The sequence below is a fragment of the Oncorhynchus tshawytscha genome, linkage group LG01, assembly GCF_018296145.1.
Source record: "Oncorhynchus tshawytscha isolate Ot180627B linkage group LG01, Otsh_v2.0, whole genome shotgun sequence".
In the NCBI taxonomy this organism is placed as follows: Eukaryota; Metazoa; Chordata; class Actinopteri; order Salmoniformes; family Salmonidae; genus Oncorhynchus; species Oncorhynchus tshawytscha.
The window spans coordinates 18,395,444-18,422,782 of NC_056429.1; the positions used below are offsets into that span (position 1 = coordinate 18,395,444).

General features: G+C 43.9%; 1 protein-coding gene and 1 pseudogene across 6 annotated transcripts; both read right to left on the reverse strand.

The window, feature by feature from the left end:
- Positions 1 to 4,034: 4,034 nt before the first annotated feature.
- Positions 4,035 to 9,083, reverse strand: LOC112260630 (annotated as a pseudogene).
- On the reverse strand, positions 6,669 to 26,534 carry LOC112230605 (methyl-CpG-binding domain protein 3). 6 transcript variants are annotated; one of them, XM_024397036.2, is made up of 7 exons: positions 25,274 to 25,540; positions 22,824 to 22,983; positions 22,437 to 22,574; positions 22,219 to 22,309; positions 21,367 to 21,544; positions 21,069 to 21,212; positions 6,669 to 7,069 (listed from the first exon to the last, which is right to left on the reverse strand). In XM_024397036.2, the coding sequence occupies exons 1-6, from the start codon at positions 25,381 to 25,383 to the stop codon at positions 21,074 to 21,076; spliced, it is 816 nt and encodes a 271-aa protein (XP_024252804.1). In that variant the 5' UTR covers positions 25,384 to 25,540; the 3' UTR covers positions 6,669 to 7,069; positions 21,069 to 21,073. The 6 variants fall into 6 exon arrangements, with proteins under 6 accessions (XP_024252804.1, XP_024252891.1, XP_042160044.1 ...); XM_024397123.2 differs by lacking the exons at positions 6,669 to 7,069; positions 25,274 to 25,540 and adding exons at positions 13,763 to 15,899; positions 26,387 to 26,534; XM_042304110.1 differs by lacking the exons at positions 6,669 to 7,069; positions 25,274 to 25,540 and adding exons at positions 13,763 to 15,899; positions 25,547 to 25,565.
- Between the last annotated feature and the right edge of the window lie 805 nt (positions 26,535 to 27,339).

Sequence of the window (27,339 nt, forward strand, 5' to 3'; positions counted from 1 at the left end):
CAGACAGGGGGTAGAATCTATCTGCATTAGTTTATTGGTTATAAAATGTAAATATATAAAGGGTGGCAGGTAGCCTGGCGGTTAGAGCGTTGGGCCAGTAACCAAAACATTGCTGGTTCGTATACCCGAGCCGACAAGGTGAAAAATCTGTCGATGTGTACTTAACCCTAATTTTCTCCAGGGGGCCGTACTACTATGACTGACCCTGTAAAACAACACATTTCACTGCACCTATCCGGTGTATGTCACAATAAAACATATTTATTGCTGTGAAGGTATTGATCAGGAAACAGGGACTGACTTGTTGGTCACTCATACAGCATCATAGGCGTGCCCCAGATCTTCTCTTGTCATCTTCCCAGCTGAGCCAGGCCAGCCTCTCTGTGGTGGGGGACGTCACGCTAACCCTGCTCAGCTCCTCTGGAGAGGGGAGGGCAGGAAGGCCGGAGAAGAAAGGTGTGACCGGGAAGGCTGGGAGACCGGAAAAGGGGGACGACAATGGGGACAGAGATGGGGATGGGGGCTCCAGGATCAGGCTCTGGTTTGAATCTGTCCATCTGTGGCCCTTAGTACGCTGCAGTGGTAACAGAGAAATATACTTATTTTTTTAGAGACGTTGAATATTATAGCCTGGGTATCACTCTATAATGCTACATTTATGCCTCACATTGGCACCCAAGCTAGTGGAAAAGGGAGTTGGATATGACTACCTCAGTGAACATGCTCATCTCTCTGAGGTTGTTGTACCTCTGCTCCAGCCTAATGAACTCTCTGAGCTCTCTGAGCAAGTCCTAGTACTTCCTCTTCATACATACATACAAACACACACACACACACACACATACGATTACAGACAAATGTAGATACACACATTAAATCAGAACATATAGCAATTATGAATACTGCCCTCCTAAGCCTTCCCCTGCTTCAGTAAGCAAGTGCTCAGATCTTCCTTCTCTTTCCCCAAAGAGTCCCTCTCTACCTGCAGGGCAGGGCCTTCACCTACTGTAAACAGAGAAAGAGAGTGACAGTGACCTTAAATACCACTACAAACCATAAGGAATGTTCCTGATCCATTAGGATCAACAATTTCTACCTGTGTGAGTCATAGAATCTCCTGGGCTGCCCTCTCCTCTGCCCCCCCTCTTATCTATCTCCTTCTTTGTGACGGAGGGGCTGGGATGGGACTGCTGGGCCTGGAGCTGTGTCTCTAGCTGGTTCTCCAGTTTAACTAGCGCCCCACAGGGCGTCCAGCTCAGAGCTGTGGGCCTTATGCTCCGCCTGAGGGTCTCTCTCAGAGCACTGCTATCTGATGTGTTATCGTGCCACACAGTCAGAAATTCTGCTCTCACCGCCTGGCCAGGGCTCCTCCGGTGTGTCTCTGGATGGTGAGTGTTGCCCAAGTGGGTCTTGATGTATGTCCTGTGGCCCAGCCAGCCTCTGACCCAGCTCTGGATAATTATCCCCACAGCCCTCAGCCTCTCCGCAGAGCTACCTGCCCCATCCAGAACACCCTGGTCTTTACAAAGAAGTACTGCTCCGGGTCTGGGATGATCTCCAGCAGGGCCCGCTGGCACGACGGCTGAATCTGTTACTGGGTCTGAACCCCACCCTTGCGCAGCAACACCCGGTACCAGATAAAGAACTCTGCATAGGTCCACCTGGAACCAAGATGTTCGAGTGAGGAGGGAGACCGAGTTTCACAAAGTGAGTACAAATAGTCTGAGACCTTGTGTGTTTTTCATCAACTTATAGGTACAGGACAGGTACAATATTCAACATATATTAAATACATAGAGAAACATGAAGGAACACAGAAACTCCCACTCCTGTCCCAGAGTGCACAGAACAACAGAGTGCACAGAACAACAGAGTGCACAGAACAGCAATACAGACATTATATTGCAGCAAGAAAACAAATACATTCTGTCAACTGAAAAAAAAACTGGAAATGAAGATACATTTCAATAATAGGTGTAGATACTGGCTGTATTGTTGCCTGGCCACAGCAGGGGGAGACATAGTACCTGGAAGCCCACAGTTTGTGATCCCTGTGAAATATCTTTCCAGGGCCAGAGCACAGACTGCAGTTGGGCAGATAGGACTTCCCACCTGACAGGGACAGAGTGCCCCCTGCTGGAAGAGCTCAGCCACCAACTCACACTGACAGAGAGACAGACAATCACAATCACTTTATTTGCAGTTCATTTACAGAAACCTGGAATTTGACTTAGTGAATAGGTGCTACCAGCAATAGACAATGTACAGACAAAATACAGACACAAGGTTAACAGAGAGTGTTACAGTGGGTTAAAAAATATATCTTCGTCTACTGTCCTTCATTTCACTCTAGGATGAGATCTGAGATTTCACCACAAACTGACAAAAGTGGACAGCTGAGAGCTGGTTCCTCAGTAAAGCCTCCCTCAAAATGACAAGAGGACACCTCTTATTGAGATGCACTCAAATACTTACAGTAGGACAAGGAAGTTGCAACAATGAGCCAAGAGTATTGACAAGGGGAAAGCTGTAGATCACTCTTAGAAAAGGTTTTCAAATGGGTTCTTTGACTCCTCATAGGAGAACCCTTTTGGTTCCAGGTAGAACCCTTTTGGGAACCCTTTTGAGGTTCTAGACAGCACCTTTTGTTTCTAAGAGTGTTCATGTAGTCCTTACAATGCGTTTAAGTGAAAAGAGACAGCATGGATATACAGTACCAGTCAAAAGATTGGACACCTACTCAAGAGTTTTTATTTACTTTTACTTTTTTTTGTAATACTATTTTCTACATTGTAGAAACCAGCTTCACCTTGAATGCTTTGCCAACAGCCTTGAAAGAGTTCCCACATATGCTGAGCTCTTGTTGGCTTTTCCTTCACTCTGCGGTCAAACTCCGGCCTCCCAAGTGGCGCAGCGGTCTAAGGCACTGCATCTCAGTGCAAGAGGTATCACTACAGTCCCTGGTTCAAATCCAGGCTCTATCACAACCAGCCGTGATTGGGAGTCCCATAGGGCTGCGCACACTTGGCCCAGTGTCGTCCGTGTTTGGCCGGGGTAGGCTGTCATTGTAAATAAGAAGTTGTTCTTAACTGACTTGCCTAGTTAAATAAATAAAAATAAACTCATCCCAAACTCATTGGGTGATTGTGGAGGCCAGGTCATCTGATGCAGCCCGCCATCACTCTCCTTCTTGGTCAAATAGCCTGTACAAATCAAATCGTGCCGAATACAACAGGTTACAGTGAAATGCTTACTTACTAGCCCTACAACAATGCAGTTTTAATTTTAAAAAAGTGTTAAAGTATTTACTAAAATAAACTGAAGTAAAAAATAAATAAATAAAATAAGAAAAATAACATAATTATGGAGCAACAGTAAAATAACAGTATCGAGGCTATATACAGGGGGTACCGGTACAGAGTCAATGTGCAGGAGTAAAGGTTAGTCGAGGTAATTGAGGCAATATGTACATGTAGGTAGAGGTAAAGTGACTATGCACAGATAATAAACAGAGTAGCAGCAGTGTAAAAATGGGGGTGGGGGGACAATGCAAATAGTCTGGGTAGACATTTGATTAGCTTTTCAGGAGTCTTATGGCTGGGGGTAGAAGCTGTTAAGAAGCCTTTTGGACCTAGACTTGGCACCCCGGTACCGCTTTCCATGCGGTAGCAGAGAGAACAGTCTATGACTAGGGTGGCTGGAGTCTTTGGTAATTTTAGGGCCATCCTCCGATACTGCCTGGTATAGAGGTCCTGGATGGCAGGAAGCTTGGCCGCAGTGATGTACTGGACCATACGCACTACCCTCTGTAGTGCCTTGCGGTCGGGGGACAAGCAGTTGCCATACCAGGCGGTGATGCAACCAGTCAGGATGCTCTTGGTGGTGCAGCTGTAGAACTTTTTGAGGGTCTGAGGATGCATGCCAAATCTTTTCAGTCTCCCGAGGGGGAATAGGCGTTATCGTGCCCTCTTCACGACTGTCTTGGTGTGCTTGGACCATGATAGTTTGTTGGTGATGTGGACACCAAGGAACCTGAAGCTCTCAACCTGCTCCACTACAGCCCCGTCGATGAGAGTGGGGGCATGCTCGGTCCTCCTTTTCCTGTAGTCCAGCGAAGTGCAGGATGATGAAGTCAGTGATGGAACATGCAAGGTTTGCAGAAGTGTGGACTTGGGTCATTACTCTGATGCTGATCATACAGCTTTCTAGCCCAGCTCTCCTCTGAGCCTTTAGGCATCTGATCAAGGAAACAGACACCATGGGGGTAAGGTTTTTCTGGGTCAACATACATTTGAGAAATCTTTTGCTTTTTATATAAATACTTTGAAGATTGACTTTTAATAAAGCAATACTTTTTCTGGCAAGACTTGCTTTTTGGACTTAAGACAACAGTATATTTTTCAAATCCACCGCAAAGCATTCTTGGCTTGCCAGTTAAAACAGTGATGATTCAGTATCATATCCTGACTACATTATTCATTGTATTTCAAGCTGGTTTGGACACATTAACACAAAGCAGACACAACACAATGTGGTCTCGATTGAAACCAGGACTGTGACTGACTGACCCTGCACTCCTCATCCAGTAGGCCCAGCTGTCCCTCGATGAGAGCGATGAGAGCGGCTGGATGTCACTGAACTCTATCCTGCTCCATGGCAGCTCCTCACGGACATACTCCTCCTGCTCCAACTGGAACACGTGCTAGGGAGAGAGAGGAGGAGACCAAGGGTTACTGAGGGGACATGAGGACAACGAGTTCATGGAAACAGACAGACACTAATATTTATGTGCATGCTTGCAGGTGCACACACAACACTTGGTGACTCACCCTGTTGAATTGCTGCTGCAGTTTCTCATTGCCATAATTTATACAGACTGTACAAAACTGTTCCTTTCAAAGTTCTCAAACCTGCCAAAGACAAATGGACAAAGAGGGGAATATGTTAATACCATGTTGTTACTACAGTATTCACAATGTCACTACACAGGTATAAGACCAACCTAATGTCAAGTGTTACTCCCTGTCCTTACTACTCAGTTATTGATGTCCAGCACCCCAAAAAATGACTAGGCCTGATCCCTCTGGGCAAGGAGGGCTGTGTTGAGTCCAGGTGAACACCTGACCGTACACATGCTTGGCCAGGGCGTCCCGGGCCTCCAGGGCCTGCTGACCGGGCATGGGCTTGACCAGCATGTCTCCCCCTACTGCCAGCCTGCGTTAGCACAGCCAGTGGGCCACCCACAGCAGCTTGGAGAACACAGCCAGGGAACACTCCTCCCACTGATTATGGGATATTTGAGAGAATTTTGTGTGTTTCGGGGAAATAATGTGGAAAAAGTTAAGAAAAAAATACAATGTAACTTCGATCACCAGGTCTCCCATTGGCCTGGATGTTGACATTGCTCAGGTGCAGAACAGCTGCCAGGATCCTGAAGAGCTCCATCTGCTGGTCAGGAGGCCCACCTGTAGGAGCACACATAGCAGCATGATCATACTGGATAGGACTATATGCAGAGTAAGTAAACATGTTAGCATAGATATGTGCATAGTGTCATATAGATGCTGTAAGCCCAGTATAGTGAATGCATTGCGAGTGTGCTGCAGATCTACTACATCATCAGTGCCTAGGATCTGCATGGAATCAGCACCACCTACAGAGATACACAACAAAACACTTACATAATGAACCCTTTCTGAAAAACAGACCCATTGATGTTCACGTCTTCCCTGTTATTCTTGTAATAGTTTAATGAATTCTATGCAGTCTCACCGAGTTTGAGGACTCTCATCTCTGGCAGGTCTCTGGAGGCACACAGCTGGTAGAAGATGTTGTAGTTCCTCTCCTGTGACGCATGGAAGACGACTCGAGACTTCTCCAGCAGGTACGTCCTCAAGTTGGCCCCAATGATATCTCCCTTCCATCCAAAGCCTATCTCAATGTACTTCACAAACCAGCTACTGTTGTCGTTGCAGGTAGTCTTAGAATTCCCAATAGACTAAAGAGTAAAGGAGATAATCATAACTACAATAGATTACATACTTTTGTTATTACCTTTACAACTGAATACTGCCACAATACGGTACACATTTTTCATACGCTTTTTCCAAAATTACACTCTTCAAAAAATAAAACCTTGAACAGCTTTGCAGGTTACTGCAGTGGGCTAAATCAGGGTCATGCAGAGGGTATTTTGGTAGTCTTAAACAAATCTACTTTGAAACAAAAGTATACACTTCACACACATGGTTATGGGCTTAAAAGAAGAAGACACCTGTACCATGTCAGATATAGAGTTGAAATGTATTACATTTTAAGTTTGCATCCCAATATTATACTTTACAGTATATACATCACATAAGACTGAAATATATCAAAACGGCTTCACATAGAAACACCAGATCTTTGGTGTTTACATTTTTTAAAATTAATTATGAAAAATATTAATATTCCACCCATGAGGGCATTTAAAGTCATTTGATTGCAGGAAAGCAGAATTCATCACATTCACACATATGTACCTCCATGATGGGGTTGGAGGCCAGTACTCTCTCCTCCACACTGGTCTGCTCCGCCCACCATGGCAAAGTAACAAATGGTGAACTTAGCAGAGACCGTTTTCCCTGCTCCAGACTCCCCACTGTTTATAATGGACTGGTTCTTATCCTCCCTGCACACAGAGACAACTACACACTCAATAACCATTTCTATTTCCAGAACCATTTGTCACACAGGGTGAAGAGACTCGATCAAAGGCTCTCTTGTTTTCAGACCCAAGAACATCCATAAGTCACTCACATTTTACCTGTAGATCTTTACAAACAACAGCAACCCTCGCCCAAACCCCCAAAAAGCAGGCAAAACGGCAGTGTTTTGAAGTAACAAAGGGCATATAAAATGGAGGCCAAGGAGGGTGACCCCTGGCTCTTGACCTTTAACCCCTGACCTGGTCATGGTGCGGTAGGCCTCTTCTGCCACAGAGAAGATGTGAGGCTCCATGTCAGCCATGTCCTGCCCACTCCATAGATGGGCAGCTGGTCATATGGGTTGAGAGCCACTAACACAATACCTGGAATGAATGATTGTTGAAAATTACAGTGTTATTGGTAGAATGAAAGGTCCTGTAGGAATACAACATTTTTTTTTCTTCTCTATGACCTTTTATACACAAAATATCAAGGACACCTTCCCTCAGAAAAGCCTCAATTCATCGGGGCATGAACTCCACAAGGTGTCGAAAGCATTCCACAGGGACTGCTGGCCCATGTTGATTCCAATGTTTCCCACAGTTGTGTCGCATTGGCTGGATGTCCATTGGGTGGTGAACCATTCTTGATACACACAGAGAAACTGTTGAGCGTGAAAAACCCAGCAGCGTTGTGGTTCTTGACACAAACCGGTACTCCTGGCACCTACTACCATACCCCGTTCACTCTGAATGGCACACATAACGACGAGACAGCCAACAACGACGAGACAGCCTAAAGGGAGGAGGTGAGGGCTCTCGGAGTGTGTCAGGAAAATAACCTCTCACTCAACGTTAACAAAACAAAGGAGATGATTGTGTACTTCAGGAAACAGCAAAGGGAGCACCCCCCTATCCACATCGACGGGACAGCAGTGGAGAAGATGGAAAGTTTAGAGCTCCTTGGAGTACACATCACGGACAAACTGAAATGGTCCACCCACACAAACAGTGTGGTGAAGACGATGCAACAGCGCCTCTTCAAACTCAGGAGTCTGAAGAAATGTGGCTTGTCACCTAAAACCCTCACAACATTTTACAGATGCACCATTGATAGCATCCTGTCAGGCTGTATCACCGCCTGGTACGGCAACTGCGCCGCCCTCAACCGCAGGGCACTCCAGAGGGTGGTGCGGTCTGCACAATGCATCACCGGGGGCAAACTAGCTCCCCCCCAGGACACCAATAGCACTGATGTCACAGGTAGGCCAAAAAGATTATCAAGGACAACAACCACCCGAGCCACGACCTGTTCACCCCACTTCCATCCAGAAGGTGACGTCAGTACAGGGGTATCAAAGACAATCCTTGTCTCAATTGTCTCAAGGCTTAAAAATCCTTCTTTAACCTGTCCCCTCCCCTTCATCTACACAGATCGAAGTGGATTTAACAAGTGACGTCAGTCTATGTCAAGGAAAGAGCAGGTGTTCCTAATGTTTTGTACACTCAGTGTACATTGAAATTGCTCCAATTAACTTAACACTTAGTAAAGATGGCTTTATGAGGTCATGACCATAAAGGCAGGAGCACCAGGAGCTGCATCTGTCCTATGCCCAAACAGAATCTGAAGAAAGACCCACACCCCCCCTCTCTTTCACTTTCTCCTTCAACCTATTCCTACCATTCCTCTCTCACTGTCCTTTCATCACACTCAGGTTGTGAAGAACAGCAGGCTCTTGTAGGAAGCTGAGAGCAGTGAGGTCATTCTCCCCCTCCAGAATATCAAGGTTCCCCAGAGGGGGGAGGCCAGAGGGAGGCATCACTGGGTACTGCACATCCTTGAGAGAGGGGTGGATGAGGGTGACACATGAAATATTTGACATGAGCAGATGCTTATCACAGGAGGCTGGTGAGGGGAGGACAGCTCATAATAATGTGCGGAATACCATTCATTCCATTCCAGCCATTACTATGAGCCCGTCCTCCACAATTAAGGTGCCACCAGCCACCTGCAACGCTTATCAAGAGCGACTAACAACACATCTACAGTACAGTATAGCTGTTGACTGTGCGTGTGCGCTGATCTGCAGAAGTACATTCTCGTCTCCAGGGTTGTAGTCCTTGAGGAGCTTGGCTGATACCCACACTGCCTCTGGGTCAGGCAACCACACACGAGCACCCTGTTACAGAAATACACATTATCACAAATGTTGAGCTTATTGAATAAGGTGGACAGACTCAACAGCCAGTGGTCCAACACACAGCTGCAGAGTAGAAATTGGAGAGGATAATTTGACATCACACAGGACACTATCAACTCTACAGTCTTGTTATTACTCTATGTGCCTTTCCCTGTTACACTGCCAGGTGCCACCCAAGCAAGACTTTTGTCGGTCATTGTACGTTCTCAAAATGAGAATACTGGAAGAGATGGAGACACCGACACTCTCGAAAAATAGGATTTTGATTGTATTTTCATGTGTATTGTTGTGCTAAACATAGATCATCTGGAAAGAGACCTTGGTCTCAGCATTGACTCCCTGTCAAAATAAAAAGGTAAAAATAAGAAAAAGGAATACATCCCAAAAATGCAAAAATATAGATGTTTTATTTTCTGCATCATGATGCCTAAAAGTTGCCTAAATTAAAGGTGAAAAACAGAGCACAAATGTTTAGGCATCAAGCCATAAAGCTATATGGTCTCTCTGAACAGTAGCCTACCTCGCTATACAGTCTCTCTGAACAGTAGCCTACCTCTGCTATACAGTCTCTCTGAACAGTAGCCTACCTCTGCTATACAGTCTCTCTGAACAGTAGCCTACCTCTGCTATACAGTCTCTCTGAACAGTAGCCTACCTCGCTATACAGTCTCTCTGAACAGTAGCCTACCTCTGCTATACAGTCTCTCTGAACAGTAGCCTACCTCTGCTATACAGTCTCTCTGAACAGTAGCCTACCTCGCTATACAGTCTCTCTGAACAGTAGCCTACCTCTGCTATACAGTCTCTCTGAACAGTAGCCTACCTCTGCTATACAGTCTCTCTGAACAGTAGCCTACCTCGCTATACAGTCACTGAACAGTAGCCTACCTCGCTATACAGTCTCTCTGAACAGTAGCCTACCTCTGCTATACAGTCTCTCTGAACAGTAGCCTACCTCTGCTAAAAGTCTCTCTGAACAGTAGCCTACCTCTGCTATACAGTCTCTCTGAACAGTAGCCTACCTCTGCTATAAAGTCTCTCTGAACAGTAGCCTACCTCACTATACAGTCTCTCTGAACAGTAGCCTACCTCACTATACAGTCTCTCTGAACAGTAGCATACATCTGCTATACAGTCTCTCTGAACATTAGCCTGCCTCTGCTATATAGTATCTCTGAACAGTAGTCTACCTCTGCTATAGTCTCTCTGAACAGTAGCCTACCTCTGCTATACAGTCTCTCTGAACAGTAGCCTACCTCGCTATACAGTCTCTCTGAACAGTAGCCTACCTCTGCTATACAGTCTCTCTGAACAGTAGCCTACCTCTGCTATACAGTCTCTCTGAACAGTAGCCTACCTCTGCTATACAGTCGCTCTGAACAGTAGCCTACCTCGCTATACAGTCTCTCTGAACAGTAGCCTACCTCTGCTATACAGTCTCTCTGAACAGTAGCCTACCTCTGCTATACAGTCTCTCTGAACAGTAGCCTACCTCGCTATACAGTCTCTCTGAACAGTAGCCTACCTCTGCTATACAGTCTCTCTGAACAGTAGCCTACCTCGCTATACAGTCTCTCTGAACAGTAGCCTACCTCGCTATACAGTCTCTCTGAACAGTAGCCTACCTCTGCTATACAGTCTCTCTGAACAGTAGCCTACCTCGCTATACAGTCTCTCTGAACAGTAGCCTACCTCGCTATACAGTCTCTCTGAACAGTAGCCTACCTCGCTATACAGTCTCTCTGAACAGTAGCCTACCTCTGCTATACAGTCTCTCTGAACAGTAGCCTGCCTCTGCTATACAGTCTCTCTGAACAGTAGCCTACCTCTGCTATAGTCTCTCTGAACAGTAGCCTACCTCTGCTATACAGTCTCTCTGAACAGTAGCCTACCTCACTATACAGTCTCTCTGAACAGTAGCCTACCTCGCTATACAGTCTCTCTGAACAGTAGCCTACCTCTGCTATACAGTCTCTCTGAACAGTAGCCTACCTCTGCTATACAGTCTCTCTGAACAGTAGCCTACCTCTGCTATAGTCTCTCTGAACAGTAGTCTACCTCTGCTATACAGTCTCTGAATGGTAGTCTACCTCTGCTATACAGTCTCTCTGAACAGTAGCCTACCTCTGCTATACAGTCTCTGAATGGTAGCCTACCTCTGCTATACAGTCTCTCTGAACAGTAGCCTACCTCACTATACAGTCTCTCTGAACAGTAGTCTACCTCTGCTATACAGTCTCTCTGAACAGTAGCCTGCCTCTGCTAAACAGTCTCTCTGAACAGTAGCCTACCTCTGCTATAGTCTCTCTGAACAGTAGCCTACCTCTGCTATACAGTCTCTCTGAACAGTAGCCTACCTCGCTATACAGTCTCTCTGAACAGTAGCCTACCTCTGCTATAGTCTCTCTGAACAGTAGCCTACCTCTGCTATACAGTCTCTCTGAACAGTAGCCTACCTCTGCTATACAGTCTCTCTGAACAGTAGCCTACCTCTGCTATACAGTCGCTCTGAACAGTAGCCTACCTCGCTATACAGTCTCTCTGAACAGTAGCCTACCTCTGCTATACAGTCTCTCTGAACAGTAGCCTACCTCTGCTATACAGTCTCTCTGAACAGTAGCCTACCTCGCTATACAGTCTCTCTGAACAGTAGCCTACCTCTGCTATACAGTCTCTCTGAACAGTAGCCTACCTCGCTATACAGTCTCTCTGAACAGTAGCCTACCTCGCTATACAGTCTCTCTGAACAGTAGCCTACCTCTGCTATACAGTCTCTCTGAACAGTAGCCTACCTCGCTATACAGTCTCTCTGAACAGTAGCCTACCTCGCTATACAGTCTCTCTGAACAGTAGCCTACCTCGCTATACAGTCTCTCTGAACAGTAGCCTACCTCTGCTATACAGTCTCTCTGAACAGTAGCCTACCTCTGCTATACAGTCTCTCTGAACAGTAGCCTACCTCTGCTATATACAGTCTCTCTGAACAGTAGCCTACCTCTGCTATACAGTCTCTCTGAACAGTAGCCTACCTCTGCTATATACAGTCTCTCTGAACAGTAGCCTACCTCTGCTATACAGCCTCTCTGAACAGTAGCCTACCTCTGCTATACAGTCTCTCTGAACAGTAGCCTACCTCTGCTATACAGTCTCTCTGAACGGTAGCCTACCTCTGCTATACAGTCTCTGAATAGTAGCCTACCTCTGCTATACAGTCTCTCTGAACAGTAGTCTACCTCTGCTATACAGTCTCTCTGAACAGTAGCCTATCTCTGCTATACAGTCTCTCTGAAAAGTAGCCTATCTCTGCTATACAGTCTCTCTGAACAGTAGCCTACCTCTGCCATACAGTCTCTCTGAACAGTAGCCTACCTCTGCTATACAGTCTCTCTGAACAGTGGCCTGCCTCTGCTATACAGTCTCTCTGAACAGTAGCCTACCTCTGCTATACAGTCTCTCTGAACAGTAGCCTACCTCTGCTGTACAGTCTCTGAGTGGTAGTCTACCTCTGCTATACAGTCTCTCTGAACAGTAGCCTACCTCTGCTATACAGTCTCTGAATGGTAGTCTACCTCTGCTATACAGTCTCTCTGAACAGTAGCCTACCTCTGCTATACAGTCTCTCTGAACAGTAGCCTACCTCTGCTATAGTCTCTCTGAACAGTAGTCTACCTCTGCTATACAGTCTCTGAATGGTAGTCTACCTCTGCTATACAGTCTCTCTGAACAGTAGCCTACCTCTGCTATACAGTCTCTGAATGGTAGCCTACCTCTGCTATACAGTCTCTCTGAACAGTAGCCTACCTCACTATACAGTCTCTCTGAACAGTAGTCTACCTCTGCTATACAGTCTCTCTGAACAGTAGCCTGCTTCTGCTATACAGTCTCTCTGAACAGTAGCCTACCTCTGCTATACAGTCTCTCTGAACAGTAGCCTGCCTCTGCTATACAGTCTCTACAGTCTTCCATTAGCATAAAACACCCTTAAATGCCGTTAAAAATGAACGTCTGTCATCCTTTTCTCTCAGCTCGGATTACTCATCTTTTCAATCATCCCAGCTATCCTCGTAATGACAACCTCCTGGCACAAGATCCTGTGCACCACATACAATGTGGATCATTGCCAACCCGTTGAGCATGAGCTTATACAGCAGTTCTGTGCCTTTCTATCACGATATTGACATGTTATGACATGTAGGCCAACATACATTAGCTGATCCAAACGGACTCACAGTAATGGACAGAAATGTCCAACATGTCTTTGCAACTTCACATATGCGCACAGAAATCAATAACAATGAACTAACAGGGTTGGGTTTCACAATGACAACATGATATCAAATCCATTTCTACCATGAACACGACAGTGAAAACAAACTGTCAATAAATGAAGTCTACTCAGCTACAATCAGATATGCTGGATCAAACGCTTACCTTGGTGTACAACTCAATAGTTCCAATCTTAATCGTTTTTTTTTTTTTTGCTTTCTCAGACACGAAGCCTCTGTCTGCAAAGGCCCTGACCAAGTCCAGAGTAGATAGACTCCTAAGTCACTCCAACAGGCAGAGGTCTAAAACAGTTTGTGTCCTCTTCCCCTTCTATCATGTGTCCAAGCACTGGTCTGACAGGCTGAAATGAAAACCTCAGAGCAGCCAGGTTAACCGTTCATCTCAAGGAGGAGGTGATTGAGATGGAAGGATTTACAAGCACTTTCTCTTCTATGGTCTCATTCACAGCAGCAGTTAACCCTGAGCTGTGGAGGCCTGTCAGCACTGCAGGAACAACTGTAGTATTCAAATGATACACAAGACATTGGAGTATCAAGTATGTCATCAATATATATAGACATTGAACCAATCACCGACAAAGAAACTGTACTACTGTTGAAATACAGATACATTTTATTCAGTAACACAATCCAATTCAGTTCAGCAGTCAGCCTGCTGATGTGGGATAGGGATCGCATTGAGCTTGACATTTCATACATACATCAAACTTTGAGAAATGTAGGTAAATGTTCAAAGCTCATTTCATTTTCTCAACACTGAGAATCTTCACCTTTATTCAAACCAAAAAAATCTTAGCTTACTGTCTGGCACCCAGTGAACAAGATAACAGAGAGGCAGCATGTGTTGTGGTGGCATTGACACATTATTGGAAACATTTCAAAAATATGTTGACTGAAGTCATGGCCATGGGAAAAATGTGCCTTGGCTAGAAACACCAACATTAAACCAACAACTTCAGTGAGCACCTACACAGGGAGTGTTAAAAGTAATACAATCTACAACATGTAGCAGAGGGTCAGTGTGACTTCTACATAACTGTTGTACCCATTACAACTCAGTACAGTATGGCCTGACTCATAAGTACTGTACCCATTATAACTCAGATTAGTATGGCCTGACTCATAACTGTTGTACCCATTATAACTCAGTACAGTATGGCCGGACTCATAAGTACTGTACCCATTATAACTCAGAACAGTATGGCCTGACTCATAACTGTTGTACCCATTACAACTCAGTACAGTATGGCCTGACTCATAAGTACTGTACCCATTATAACTCAGTACAGTATGGCCTGACTCATAAGTACTGTACCCATTATAACTCAGTACAGTATGGCCTGACTCATAAGTACTGTACCCATTATAACTCAGTACAGTATGGCCTGACTCATAAGTACTGTACCCATTATAACTAAGTACAGTATGGCCTGACTCATAACTGTTGTACCCATTATAACTCAGTACAGTATGGCCTGACTCATAAGTACTGTACCCATTATAACTCAGTACAGTATGGCTTGACTCATAAGTACTGTACCCATTACAACTCAGTTCAGTATGGCCTGACTCATAAGTACTGTACCCATTATAACTAAGTACAGTATGGCCTGACTCATAACTGTTGTACCCATTATAACTCAGTACAGTATGGCCTGACTCATAGGTACTGTACCCATTATAACTAAGTACAGTATGGCCTGACTCATAACTGTTGTACCCATTATAACTCAGTACAGTATGGCCTGACTCATAGGTACTGTACCCATTATAACTAAGTACAGTATGGCCTGACTCATAAGTACTGGGTAAGGGGGTTTATATGGACTACATTACAACAATAAGGATATTTTCTTGAGAACATGATCCAATGATTTTTCACTAATACTCTCTCCTGTGACTAACACAAGCGTTAGAATTTAGAGTGCATAATTTACATGTTAGTCATTTAGCAGACACTCTTATCCAGAGCAACTAGGGTTAAGTGCCTTGCTCAAGGACACATGGGAAGATTTTTCATCAGCTCAGGGATTTGAATCAGTGACCTTTCGGTTACTGGCCCAACGCCCTTAACCCCTAGGCTACCTGCCACATTATCATCATTTAGGCAAGTATCTTGTTCCCTCTCACCAAAGCCTCTCACATAGCCCTATAAAATAAGCCAAAGTACCTTTAAAATATGGTCCATCTATCCCCATGGAGTGCATTAGACACCCAGAAAGAAAAACCCATGGAAAAAACAGAATTCACTTCTCATTCAAAATATCCCAATGAATTTAAAACATGTTTTGGGGTGGGTTGACAACGACATGATCGTCACAATATATAACTCACATTCAGTAAAACCATAAAATGTCTTACAAAACAAAAAGACTACATGATTGAACACCCAATTCATCATACTGTACGAAACCGATCTCTTTCACTCTGCCCTGCCAACATTTTATTTCATGCTATCTTTTTCAAAAGAAAGCTAATTTAGCTAATAATCAATTTGATTCAGAATTCCTGAGTCCAAGTACTTTCATGGGGCTGGTGCCAGAAGAGGCTAAACAGTGGGCGAGGTGAACAGTAGGTAGGCAGAGCTTCAGAGGGGTAGCACGTGGAAGGGGATGGGCAGAAAGTGGGCAGTTCTTTTGGTTGGATTGGTACAGGGTTCCTGGTTTCATTGTCACTTGACAAGGAGTTGAAAAACCCATCCAGACTACTCTATAACACCCCATCTCCCTGGAAGAGAGGATGAAGACAGACGTTTGTTGAAATAGCTTATAATAATACAGATAATAAATCAAATTATAAATGTGTCATATCATATCCCTTGGGTGGAATGATTTGCAGCTCTGAATTTAAAATACTGACATCTGTTGAAAAACTGGGGGGAGCCCATAAATGCTGTGGAAGCCTGAAAAACCCTCTCATTTTACAGATAAAATACAATTGTGTACAGGTGTAGACCTACAGCGAAATGTTTACTTCCCAACAATGCAGAGATAAAAAGTTGAAAAATAAAAACATGAGGAATAAATAAACAATGAGTTACGGTAACTTGGCAATATACACGGGGTTCCAGTACCGAGTCCATGTGCAGGGGTACGAGGTAATGGCAGTAGATATGTACATATAGGTATAGGTAAAGTGACTAGGCAACAGCATAGATAATAAACAGTAGCAGCAGTAGCATATGTACTTTCAACAACAGGAGGCTGTCCGTCTACGCACTTTAAAGGTCCTTTTAAACCAAATAGTGTCCGTTCTCAAAATACTGGAAGAGATGGAGACCCCGACACTCTCGAAAAATAGGATTTTGATTGTATTTTCATGTGTATTGTTGTGCTAAACATAGATCATCTGGAAAGAGACCTTGGTCTCAGCATTGACTCCCTGTCAAAATAAAAAGGTACAAAATAAGAAAAAGGAATACATCCCAAAAATGCAAAAATATAGATGTTTTATTTTCTGCATCATGATGCCTAAAAGTTTGTTGTGCAGACAAATGCATAAATTAAAGGTGAAAAACAAAGCACAAATGTTTTGGCATCAAGCCATCATCAGTATTGGATTTATTCCTATTTTTCGACAGTCTGCAAGGTCTCTCTCATCTTTCAACAACACTGACACAGTAGCCTACCTCGCTATACAGTCTCTCTGAACAGTAGCCTACCTCGCTATACAGTCTCTCTGAACGGTAGCCTACCTCTGCTATACAGTCTCTCTGAACAGTAGCCTACCTCGCTATACAGTCTCTCTGAACGGTAGCCTACCTCTGCTATACAGTCTCTCTGAACAGTAGCCTACCTCGCTATACAGTCTCTCTGAACAGTAGCCTACCTCGCTATACAGTCTCTCTGAACAGTAGCCTACCTCGCTATACAGTCTCTCTGAACAGTAGCCTACCTCGCTATACAGTCTCTCTGAACAGTAGCCTACCTCTGCTATACAGTCTCTCTGAACAGTAGCCTACCTCGCTATACAGTCTCTCTGAACAGTAGCCTACCTCGCTATACAGTTTCTCTGAACAGTGGCCTATCTCTGCTATACAGTCTCTCTGAACAGTAGTCTACCTCTGCTATACAGTCTCTCTGAACAGTAGTCTACCTCTGCTATACAGTCTCTCTGAACAGTAGCCTGCCTCTGCTATACAGTCTCTCTGAACAGTAGCCTGCCTCTGCTATACAGTCTCTCTGAACAGTAGTCTACCTCGCTATACAGTCTCTCTGAACAGTAGCCTACCTCTGCTATACAGTATCTCTGAACAGTAGCCTACCTCGCTATAGTCTCTTTGAACAGTAGCCTACCTCGCTATACAGTCTCTCTGAACAGTAGCCTACCTCTGCTATACAGTATCTCTGAACAGTAGCCTACCTCGCTATACAGTCTCTCTGAACAGTAGCCTACCTCGCTATACAGTCTCTCTGAACAGTAGCCTACCTCTGCTATACAGTCTCTCTGAACAGTAGCCTACCTCTGCTATACAGTCTCTCTGAACAGTAGCCTACCTCGCTATACAGTCTCTCTGAACAGTAGCCTACCTCTGCTATACAGTCTCTCTGAACAGTAGCCTGCCTCTGCTATACAGTCTCTCTGAACAGTAGCCTACCTCTGCAAAACAGTCTCTCTGAACAGTAGCCTACCTCTGCAAAACAGTTTCTCTGAACAGTGGCCTATCTCTGCTATACAGTCTCTCTGAACAGTAGCCTACCTCTGCTATACAGTCTCTCTGAACAGTAGCCTGCCTCTGCTATACAGTCTCTCTGAACAGTAGCCTGCCTCTGCTATACAGTCTCTCTGAACAGTAGCCTACCTCTGCAAAACAGTCTCTCTGAACAGTAGCCTACCTCTGCAAAACAGTTTCTCTGAACAGTGGCCTATCTCTGCTATACAGTCTCTCTGAACAGTAGCCTACCTCTGCTATACAGTCTCTCTGAACAGTAGCCTGCCTCTGCTATACAGTCTCTCTGAACAGTAGCCTGCCTCTGCTATACAGTCTCTCTGAACAGTAGCCTACCTCTGCAAAACAGTCTCTCTGAACAGTAGCCTACCTCTGCAAAACAGTTTCTCTGAACAGTGGCCTATCTCTGCTATACAGTCTCTCTGAACAGTAGCCTACCTCTGCTATACAGTCTCTCTGAACAGTAGCCTGCCTCTGCTATACAGTCTCTCTGAACAGTAGCCTGCCTCTGCTATACAGTCTCTCTGAACAGTAGCCTGCCTTTGCTATACAGTCTCTCTGAACAGTAGCCTGCCTCTGCTATACAGTCTCTCTGAACAGTAGCCTGCCTCTGCTATAAAGTCTCTCTGAACGGTAGGTAGCCTACCTCTGCTATACAGTCTCTCTGAACAGTAGCCTGCCTCTGCTATACAGTCTCTCTGAACAGTAGCCTGCCTCTGCTATACAGTCTCTCTGAACAGTAGCCTGCCTCTGCCATACAGTCTCTCTGAACAGTAGCCTGCCTCTGCTATACAGTCTCTCTGAACAGTAGCCTGCCTCTGCTATACAGTCTCTCTGAACAGTAGCCTGCCTCTGCTATACAGTCTCTCTGAACAGTAGCCTGCCTCTGCTATAAAGTCTCTCTGAACGGTAGGTAGCCTACCTCTGCTATAAAGTCTCTCTGAACGGTAGGTAGCCTACCTCTGCTATACAGTCTCTCTGAACAGTAGCCTACCTCTACTATACAGTCTCTCTGAACAGTAGCCTACCTCTGCTATACAGTCTCTCTGAACGGTAGCCTACCTCTACTATACAGTCTCTCTGAACAGTAGCCTGCCTCTGCTATACAGTCTCTCTGAACAGTAGCCTACCTCTGCTATACAGTCTCTCTGAACGGTAGGTAGCCTACCTCTGCTATAAAGTCTCTCTGAACAGTAGCCTACCTCTGCAAAACAGTTTCTCTGAACAGTGGCCTATCTCTGCTATACAGTCTCTCTGAACAGTAGCCTACCTCTGCTATACATTCTCTCTGAACAGTAGCCTACCTCTGCTATACAGTCTCTCTGAACAGTAGCCTGCCTCTGCTATACAGTCTCTCTGAACAGTAGCCTGCCTCTGCTATGAAGTCTCTCTGAATGGTAAGTAGCCCACCTCTGCTATACAGTCTCTCTGAACAGTAGCCTGCCTCTGCTATAAAGTCTCTCTGAACGGTAGGTAGCCTACCTCTGCTATACAGTCTCTCTGAACAGTAGCCTGCCTCTGCTATACAGTCTCTCTGAACAGTAGCCTGCCTCTGCCATACAGTCTCTCTGAACAGTAGCCTGCCTCTGCTATACAGTCTCTCTGAACAGTAGCCTGCCTCTGCTATACAGTCTCTCTGAACAGTAGCCTGCCTCTGCTATACAGTCTCTCTGAACAGTAGCCTGCCTCTGCTATAAAGTCTCTCTGAACGGTAGGTAGCCTACCTCTGCTATAAAGTCTCTTTGAACGGTAGGTAGCCTACCTCTGCTATACAGTCTCTCTGAACAGTAGCCTACCTCTGCTATACAGTCTCTCTGAACAGTAGCCTGCCTCTGCTATGAAGTCTCTCTGAATGGTAAGTAGCCTACCTCTGCTATACAGTCTCTCTGAACAGTAGCCTACCTCTGCTATACAGTCTCTCTGAACAGTAGCCTGCCTTTGCTATACAGTCTCTCTGAACAGTAGCCTACCTCTGCTATACAGTCTCTCTGAACAGTAGCCTACCTCTGCTATACAGTCTCTCTGAACGGTAGCCTACCTCTGCTATACAGTCTCTCTGAACTAGAGGTCGACCGATTAATCGGAATGGCCGATTAATTAGGCCGATTTCAGGTTTTCATAACAATCGGAAATCAGTATTTTGGGGGGCGATTTGCCGATTTTATTTATTTTATATTTTTTTATACCTTTATTTAACTAGGCAAGTCAGTTAAGAACGCAATCTTATTTTCAATGACGGCCTAGGAACGGTGGGTTAACTGCCTTGTTCAGGGGCAGAACGACAGATGTTCACCTTGTCAGCTCGGGGATCCAATCTTGCAACCTTACATTTAACTAGTCCAACGCAATAGCGACCTGCCTCTCTCTCGTTGCACTCCACAAGGAGACTGCCTGTTACGCGAATGCAGTAAGCCAAGGTAAGTTGCTAGCTAGCATTAAACTTATCTTATAAAAAACAATCATAATCACTAGTTAACTACACATGGTTGATGATATTACTAGATATTATCTAGCGTGTCCTGCGTTGCATATAATCTGACTGAGCGGTGGTAGGCAGAAGCAGGCACGTAAACATTCATTCAAACAGCACCTTCGTGCGTTTTGCCAGCAGCTCTTTGTTGTGCGTCAAGCATTGCGTTGTTTATGACTTCAAACCTATCAACTCCCGAGATGAGGATGGTGTAACCGAAGTGAATGGCTAGCTAGTTAGCGCGCGCTAACTAGAGGGACGGAAGCTATACTGTTACACTGGCAATTCTAAAGTGCCTATAAGAACATCCAATAGTCAAAGGTTAATGAAATACAAATGGTATAGACAGAAATTGTCCTATAATTCCTATAATAACTATAACTTCTTACCTGGAAATATTGAAGACTCATGTTAAAAGGAACCACCAGCTTTCATATGTTCTCATGTTCTGAGCAAGGAACTGAAACGTTAGCTTTCTTACATAGCACATATTTTACTTTCTTCTCGAACATTTTGTTTTTGAATTATTTAAACCAAATTGAAAATGTCTCATTATTTATTTGAGGCTACATTGATTTTATTTATGTATTATATTAAGTTAAAATAAGTGTTCGTTCAGTATTGTTGTAATTGTCATTATTACATTAATTGTCATCCTCCAATAATCGGTATCGGCGTTGAAAAATCATAATCGGTCGACCTCTACTCTGAACAGTAGCCTACCTCTGCTATACAGTCTCTCTGAACGGTAGCCTACCTCTGCTATACAGTCTCCATGTCATCATTGCCTTCATTGAGTGAGTCGCCCTCACTGGCTGCTTCCTGCACATGAGCCAACATGTCCGCCATTAGAGCCTCCTCCAGCTTCTTCCTCACACTGTACACCAGCTCTTCCTGCTTCCTACACTCACCATGATGAGATAACATACAAAAACAACTGTTAGAAATATGGACTGCAATTTAGCTAAATAACATGGGGAAACTCTTAATTACATAGATTCAATTATTCATAGCACTAATATGACTCTGGAGCTCATGTCCTCTCCTGTATGTACCTGATGTCCTCGTCAGTGACTATGAAAGCCTTGCAGAGGGGCTGGGTCGTGTTGAGCCACACCCCTGGGTTCTTCTCCACGGCTGCAGACAGCTGACCGGTGATGGGGGCTGCACTAGTGTGCAGGGCGCTGGCTATCGCTGACAGTAGAGTCTTGTCTGTACATCCAGGTCCAACTCCTGTAGGACAGACAGGTGTTCACAATCACAGAAGTGAGAAGACATTCAAAAACCTAATGGGAAATGGGGATTATACACTGTGTACAAAAGATTAGGAACACCTCTTCCCTTTTGCCCTCAGAACAGTCTCAATTGGTCAGAGCAAGTGTCGAAAGTGTTCCACACATGATACTGGCCCACGTTGACTCCAATGCTTCCCACAGTTGTGACAAATTGGCTGGATGTCAGTTGGGTGGTGGAACATTCTTGACACACACTGGAAACGGCTGAGTGTGAAAAACCCAGCAGGGTTGCAGTTCTTGACAAACTTAAACCGGTGAGCTTGGCACCTACTACCATACCTCATTGAAACACACTTAAATATTTTGTCTTGCCCATTCACACTCTGAATACACTCTGAATGGCACACATACACAATCTATGTCTAAATGGCCTCAAGGATTAAAATCCCTTCTTTATCCTGTCTCCTCCCCTTCAGTTACACGGTTTGAAGTGGATTTAAATCAAATCAAATTGTATTTGTCACATGCGCCAAATACAACAGGCTATTGGGGTACCGGGTCAATGTGCGGTGGGATACTGTGACATCAATAAGGGATTATAGCCTTCATGTAGATTCACATGGTCAGTTCCTAATGTTTTGTACTCTCAGTGTACATGGCCCTTTCTCTTACCTTGCAGACCTTTAGGCAGATCCATTGTCTTCACTAGCTCCTCTGCGATGTCAAACGCATTGAGACCACCAAGCTTCTTCTCCCAGAAAAGCTGTGGACAAAACAAATGCACATTAATTTAGTTTTGGTATCTCCTTAGTCAAAATAACCTTCAGGAAAAAAAGCATATAAGCCAATGTAACTGCAGTTTCACCATACAGGCTAATGGCTGTGTTTACCTGTTTTGGCTGGTCCACAGCTTTCTGTGGATCAGTCTTGACTTTGTTGCTGGGGTGGTTGGTAACCTTGGTGACAGGCTGCTTAAAGATGGAAGCAGTCTGTCTGACGGGAAGTGATGTGTTCAGGTCTGGCTTGCCCTGGAAGACACGCACAAATAAACAGCTGACAATGACAACCAACACTACGTAGCCACAGAGATGTTCCTCAAATACTAGATAATGCTAGATATATGTCAGTTATCCTTTGCACCCAGGGAAAGCCTTAAAACACAGTTTTCAGCATTCTAATTTCTAACTGCTGGTTTGACAGCAAATAAGTGTGAAGTCATTTAGAAGAGTGTGTCCAACGTGTATGGAAATATTAATTTCAGGAGACAGCCCTCTCACCTTGGTCTGATTGTTGTTGTCATAGCGCAGTCTCTGTCTGTTCTTGTTCAGTTTACTCATGAGCATCTTCCCCGTGCGGAAGTCGAAGGAACTGAGGTCCATCTGGTTGCCAAGGTAACGAGCCAGCTGAGGCTTGCTCCGAAACTTCTTCCCGGTTGGACTAGGAGAGGTAAAGGACAACAAACCACAGTGTAAGGATATGGACAACTGACCAGGGGATAACAAAAGGAGAAAAGTAGCAAGATAGATCAGGAAAGCAACAAACAATCTGCAACAAACACATTTTATGCTGCAAACAAACTGTAGACATGAGAAAATGTAAAACAATCATGCAAGAGCCAAAACTGCAAAGGAGACTACAGACGGATGAACTATTCACAGACATCATTATTCATGTATAATGGTATGGGAATCAGAGTGTGAACAATGAGTCTTTGCATTAGCATTTCATTAATGAATTTAACAATCCATATTTTTATGACCGATTTAATGTGTGTAGCTAATTGTAATAAACTATTTAAGCAGTAGAATAAGTTTTCATGTATTGCAGCATATTCCCAAATGTATAACCCATTCGCCATTAAAATTATAGACCTTAAGAGTTTAAGATGGCTTAACTGAAATAACTTATATGTTCAATAAGGAGTAGTAGGGATCAACTATTGGGATACAATGTAACAGGGTGATCAAGTGCAATACATTTTGCAACATTTCCTAAAGTTCAATTGGAAACATTGTTTCATAGTTAATGTTCACTGGTCCTAGACAAAGTGGGCAGAATGGCAGGCCCAATTTAATCTGCATCTTAAATCAGTGGACAAAGGCCTTGGTAAATTAGTAATATAAATGGTTATTATAGCAAAGAGTATCCATTTCTATGGGGCATACCTTTTTGAAAGTACATGGCAGCCAAAACGGGAGTAAACAGAGAGAGTTTCTCAGTGATCATGTCCATAGATTTAGAACAGAAAGACTTAATGAGTCTCTGGCAACTGAACCCGTAGAACTAATGACCAGCCGGCTTGGGTAGCAACCCTAGATTTGTTTTGGGACTAGATCTCGTGGAATTATGAAATAGTATGAATAAATTCATCAAAATAAAAAGGTTTTAATGAAAATATGTCTATTATTTTAATATGTTGGTGTAACAGTATAGCTTCCGTCCGCACCACCGCTAACTAGCTAGCCATTTCACATCGGTTACATTGGTAACCCTCTTGTACACAAGTGATAATGCCACAAAAGCCGGTGCTGATATTATATTGGCACCCGGCCATCAACATCTCTAAAGGTGTCTGCATGATTCTCCGACGAAACAGTTCGTGCACATATTATGACGACATTTTGTTACGTTTTTGACTTTGCTGAGGGTTTTTTCGGCTGTTTGGTTACATAAAAAAAAAAATTCTGGAGGGAAGCCGAAAAACCGAGCTGAAGTCTACGCCTCTTCGTCAGTGATTGGTCAACAGTAGGGATTCTTCAATGAAGTCTTTGTTGTCATTGAAAAGGAGACCACTCGTTTTCACGCAGTTTTTCATTGAAAAGTACTGCAGCAAATATATTTTAGTTAAATTTAAGCCTAACATTTAACAACTAAGATCGTCAAAATGTCCAAATTAATGACCGATATATTGAGTTACCTTTGATAAATTATAAATATTTTGAAACGTATAGTGGCTACAGCGTCTCAAAAAGGACAAACAGTACTATTGACACTTTTCTCGTTTTTCAAGCCAATTGTCTTTTAAGTGAGTATGCGAGCACACCCGTTCGGTTCAGCTAGCGCCAACTGAACTGAAGTATGCTGACGCCTTAACGACAAGATACTTTGCAGCATATCTATTTCAAATAAGTAGGCATATTAATGCACGATGATTTTCTACAAATGGAAAACTTTGAATGATTACCAAAGTATGGAAACGTTCGTGCTTGCTGATAATTCATGTAAAAAATGTAGACAACAATTGCGAGTTTCGTGCGTGCATCACACCACAGAATGAAAATTCGGTATATGGTAGCCTACCACAAACTATACAACCGACCCGCCTCCCCCCTTTCTCGCCTCTGCTCCTCCTCCTCTTCTTCTTCTTCCTTACCTCGGCTAAAAAAGAATAGCTTATGGTTTCTTGGTTGTTGCTCCGGTCATATAAAAGGGTAAGACTTGGCTATATATAGGTTATAGCATGGACCTAGATTCAGGCTAGGCTATTTGGAATGCGATCATTCAATAGCCTAAAATTGTTGCATTTAGGCCTGCTCCCTAGCTGATTGACAGGCTGTTAGGCCTACATAGGCTAAACATTGGTTTACAAGCTCCATATCCAACAATTTATAAGAGTAGCCTAATATCGGCTACACCCCTCCCCAACTTTCTGTCTCCTGGTCACCCCCCTCTCCCTCAAGTAAACCCATTCAGCCCTAGCCGTCTTGAAATACTGCCCGCTCAGTACCTATAATAATAGACATCGCTTTTCCCCGCAGACAAACCCGACTTTCTGGTCACTTCTTCAATTTGCCAGCCCTTGGGGAGAGCCGAGCAATCCCACCGTTTCTTCTCCATGTTCTCCCAGAGTTTAATTCCGTTGAAGTGTTCAGTGATTGCTCCTAACGTTATTATATTTGGGGTTAAAATTCGTGTTTTATACAAATAAGTCCATTAGGCCTACTATGTGACATACATCTAGGCTCACACACTTATCATAGTTCTCTTTCTCCCGATTTACCGTATCTCTTTGTCGTACAGAAATAATATCCCTCCGCCGTAACCTCAGCCACATCACTACCTGTCTGCCAATGAGAGCTACATCCGCAATACATGTAGACTACACATTATTGCATCCTGAGCCGATGACATAAATCATTGATTTGTCGCGTACGGTAGACTACCGCATGTCACACAATTTAGCTCCAAACGTTGTGCATTATATATCCCAAAAATATCTACAGATGACCATAATATGATTTCACAACGTCAACAATGGAGATAATTTAGGCAAAGATTCATGTCACTGACTATAGGTGAAATTCGAGAATGCAGTGGGAGTCGTTTTCATCACGACAATGCTCACTTTTTATTCAGTCATTGGACAAAGTAGGCCTAGGCAATACAATAATTTAATGGAGTTTTGATTAGCTAGCTAGACCGACATTAATTATAGGAGTTGTCTGCAAATATTAGGTATAAAACAATGATCTATTAGATATCTCACGAATTATATAGGCCTACCTATGACTGCATTTGAAGGAGAATAACTGGTACTAACTAATAATAACGAATTACTCGTCCTATTTTGAATAAATGCATTGCTTTTCAGAAAAGTTAAACACTGCAACACCAATAAGAAAGAACAGTGTGTAACTACATTTGGAATCCCATAACACTGCCTACAGTTATGGTTTGCAGACACTCGAGACCACCGAAACGCCTCCCACACGAGAACCTAAACCCCTCGATGAAAAAAATATATTGTGCAACAATTCTTTGCTAACATAACATATTTTATGTCACAGACAGGAAAAGCAGAAATATAGCTTGGTATTCGTCTTCTTTTTTGGTTACTTACTCGTTTTTGTCCATCTCGCATACTATCTCGGTTTCTCTCTTTTCAGTCTGTGTTAAATCCCTTCTACCTTCTCCTCTTTCATTCCCCTCCCCCTTCGATGATAGAAATGAAAGACATTATCCGCGCAAAGACAGAATCGTTCCCAGTTTAAACCTGACTGGTAATAAAAAATCTAATTAAATCAAAGTTTACTGGTCGCGTACACAGTTTAGCAGGTGTTATTGCGGTGCAGCGAAATGCTTGTTACTAGCTCATAACAATGCAGTCAAATGTCAAACAATACTACAAAATAAAAAAGGCAAGACATCAAGAATGGCGGTACGAATCCAATTAACAACTCAAATAGCACTCCAGCAGTCAAAATGCAATCTATACATATGTACACCGGGGAATTTACAAGGTAAACTATATCTTGAGTTAGAATAAGCTATGAAGGTGATACAGCATTTGTGTGAAACGGGAAGTGAGTGGTTTAATGTTTCTATAACATGGAACAACATGGGACAGCAGTGTTGGCTGTAAAAGTGTGTGAGTGTGTAACTAAATGTGTTCCTGAGCATAAGGTGTGTGCGTGTGAGATAGCTTTTGTGTGATATAGTGTGCATCAGGCAGCGTGGCCCAGTGATGCGTTGAGCTGTCCACACCATCCTCTGGAGACCCATGCAGTTGAAGGTGGAGCAGTTGCCATACAAGGTGGTGATGCAACCCGACAGAATGCTCTCAATGGTACGTCTGTAGAAGTTTGCGAGGGTCTTAGGGGCCATGCCAAATTTCTTCAGCCGTCTGAGCTTGTAGAGGCGCTGTTCACACCACAATGATGTGAACGTCAAAGGAACTTGAACCTTTTGATCCCATCCACTGTGGCCCTGTCGATGTGGATGGAGGCATGCGCCCTCTTTTGTCTCCTGGAGTCAACGATAAGATCCATCGATTTGTTGACGTTGAGCCCAAGG

Coding starts and splice junctions, on each gene's coding strand:
- LOC112230605 (XM_024397036.2), bottom strand. CDS start 25,383: ATGGAGAAGAAACGGTGGGATTGCTCGGCTCTCCCCAAGGGCTGGCAA. Junction 22,984..25,273: donor AGCGATGTCTATTATTATAG/GTACTGAGCGGG, acceptor TACCTCTCCTAG/TCCAACCGGGAAGAAGTTTC. Junction 21,213..21,366: donor GTCACTGACGAGGACATCAG/GTACATACAGGA, acceptor TGGTGAGTGTAG/GAAGCAGGAAGAGCTGGTGT.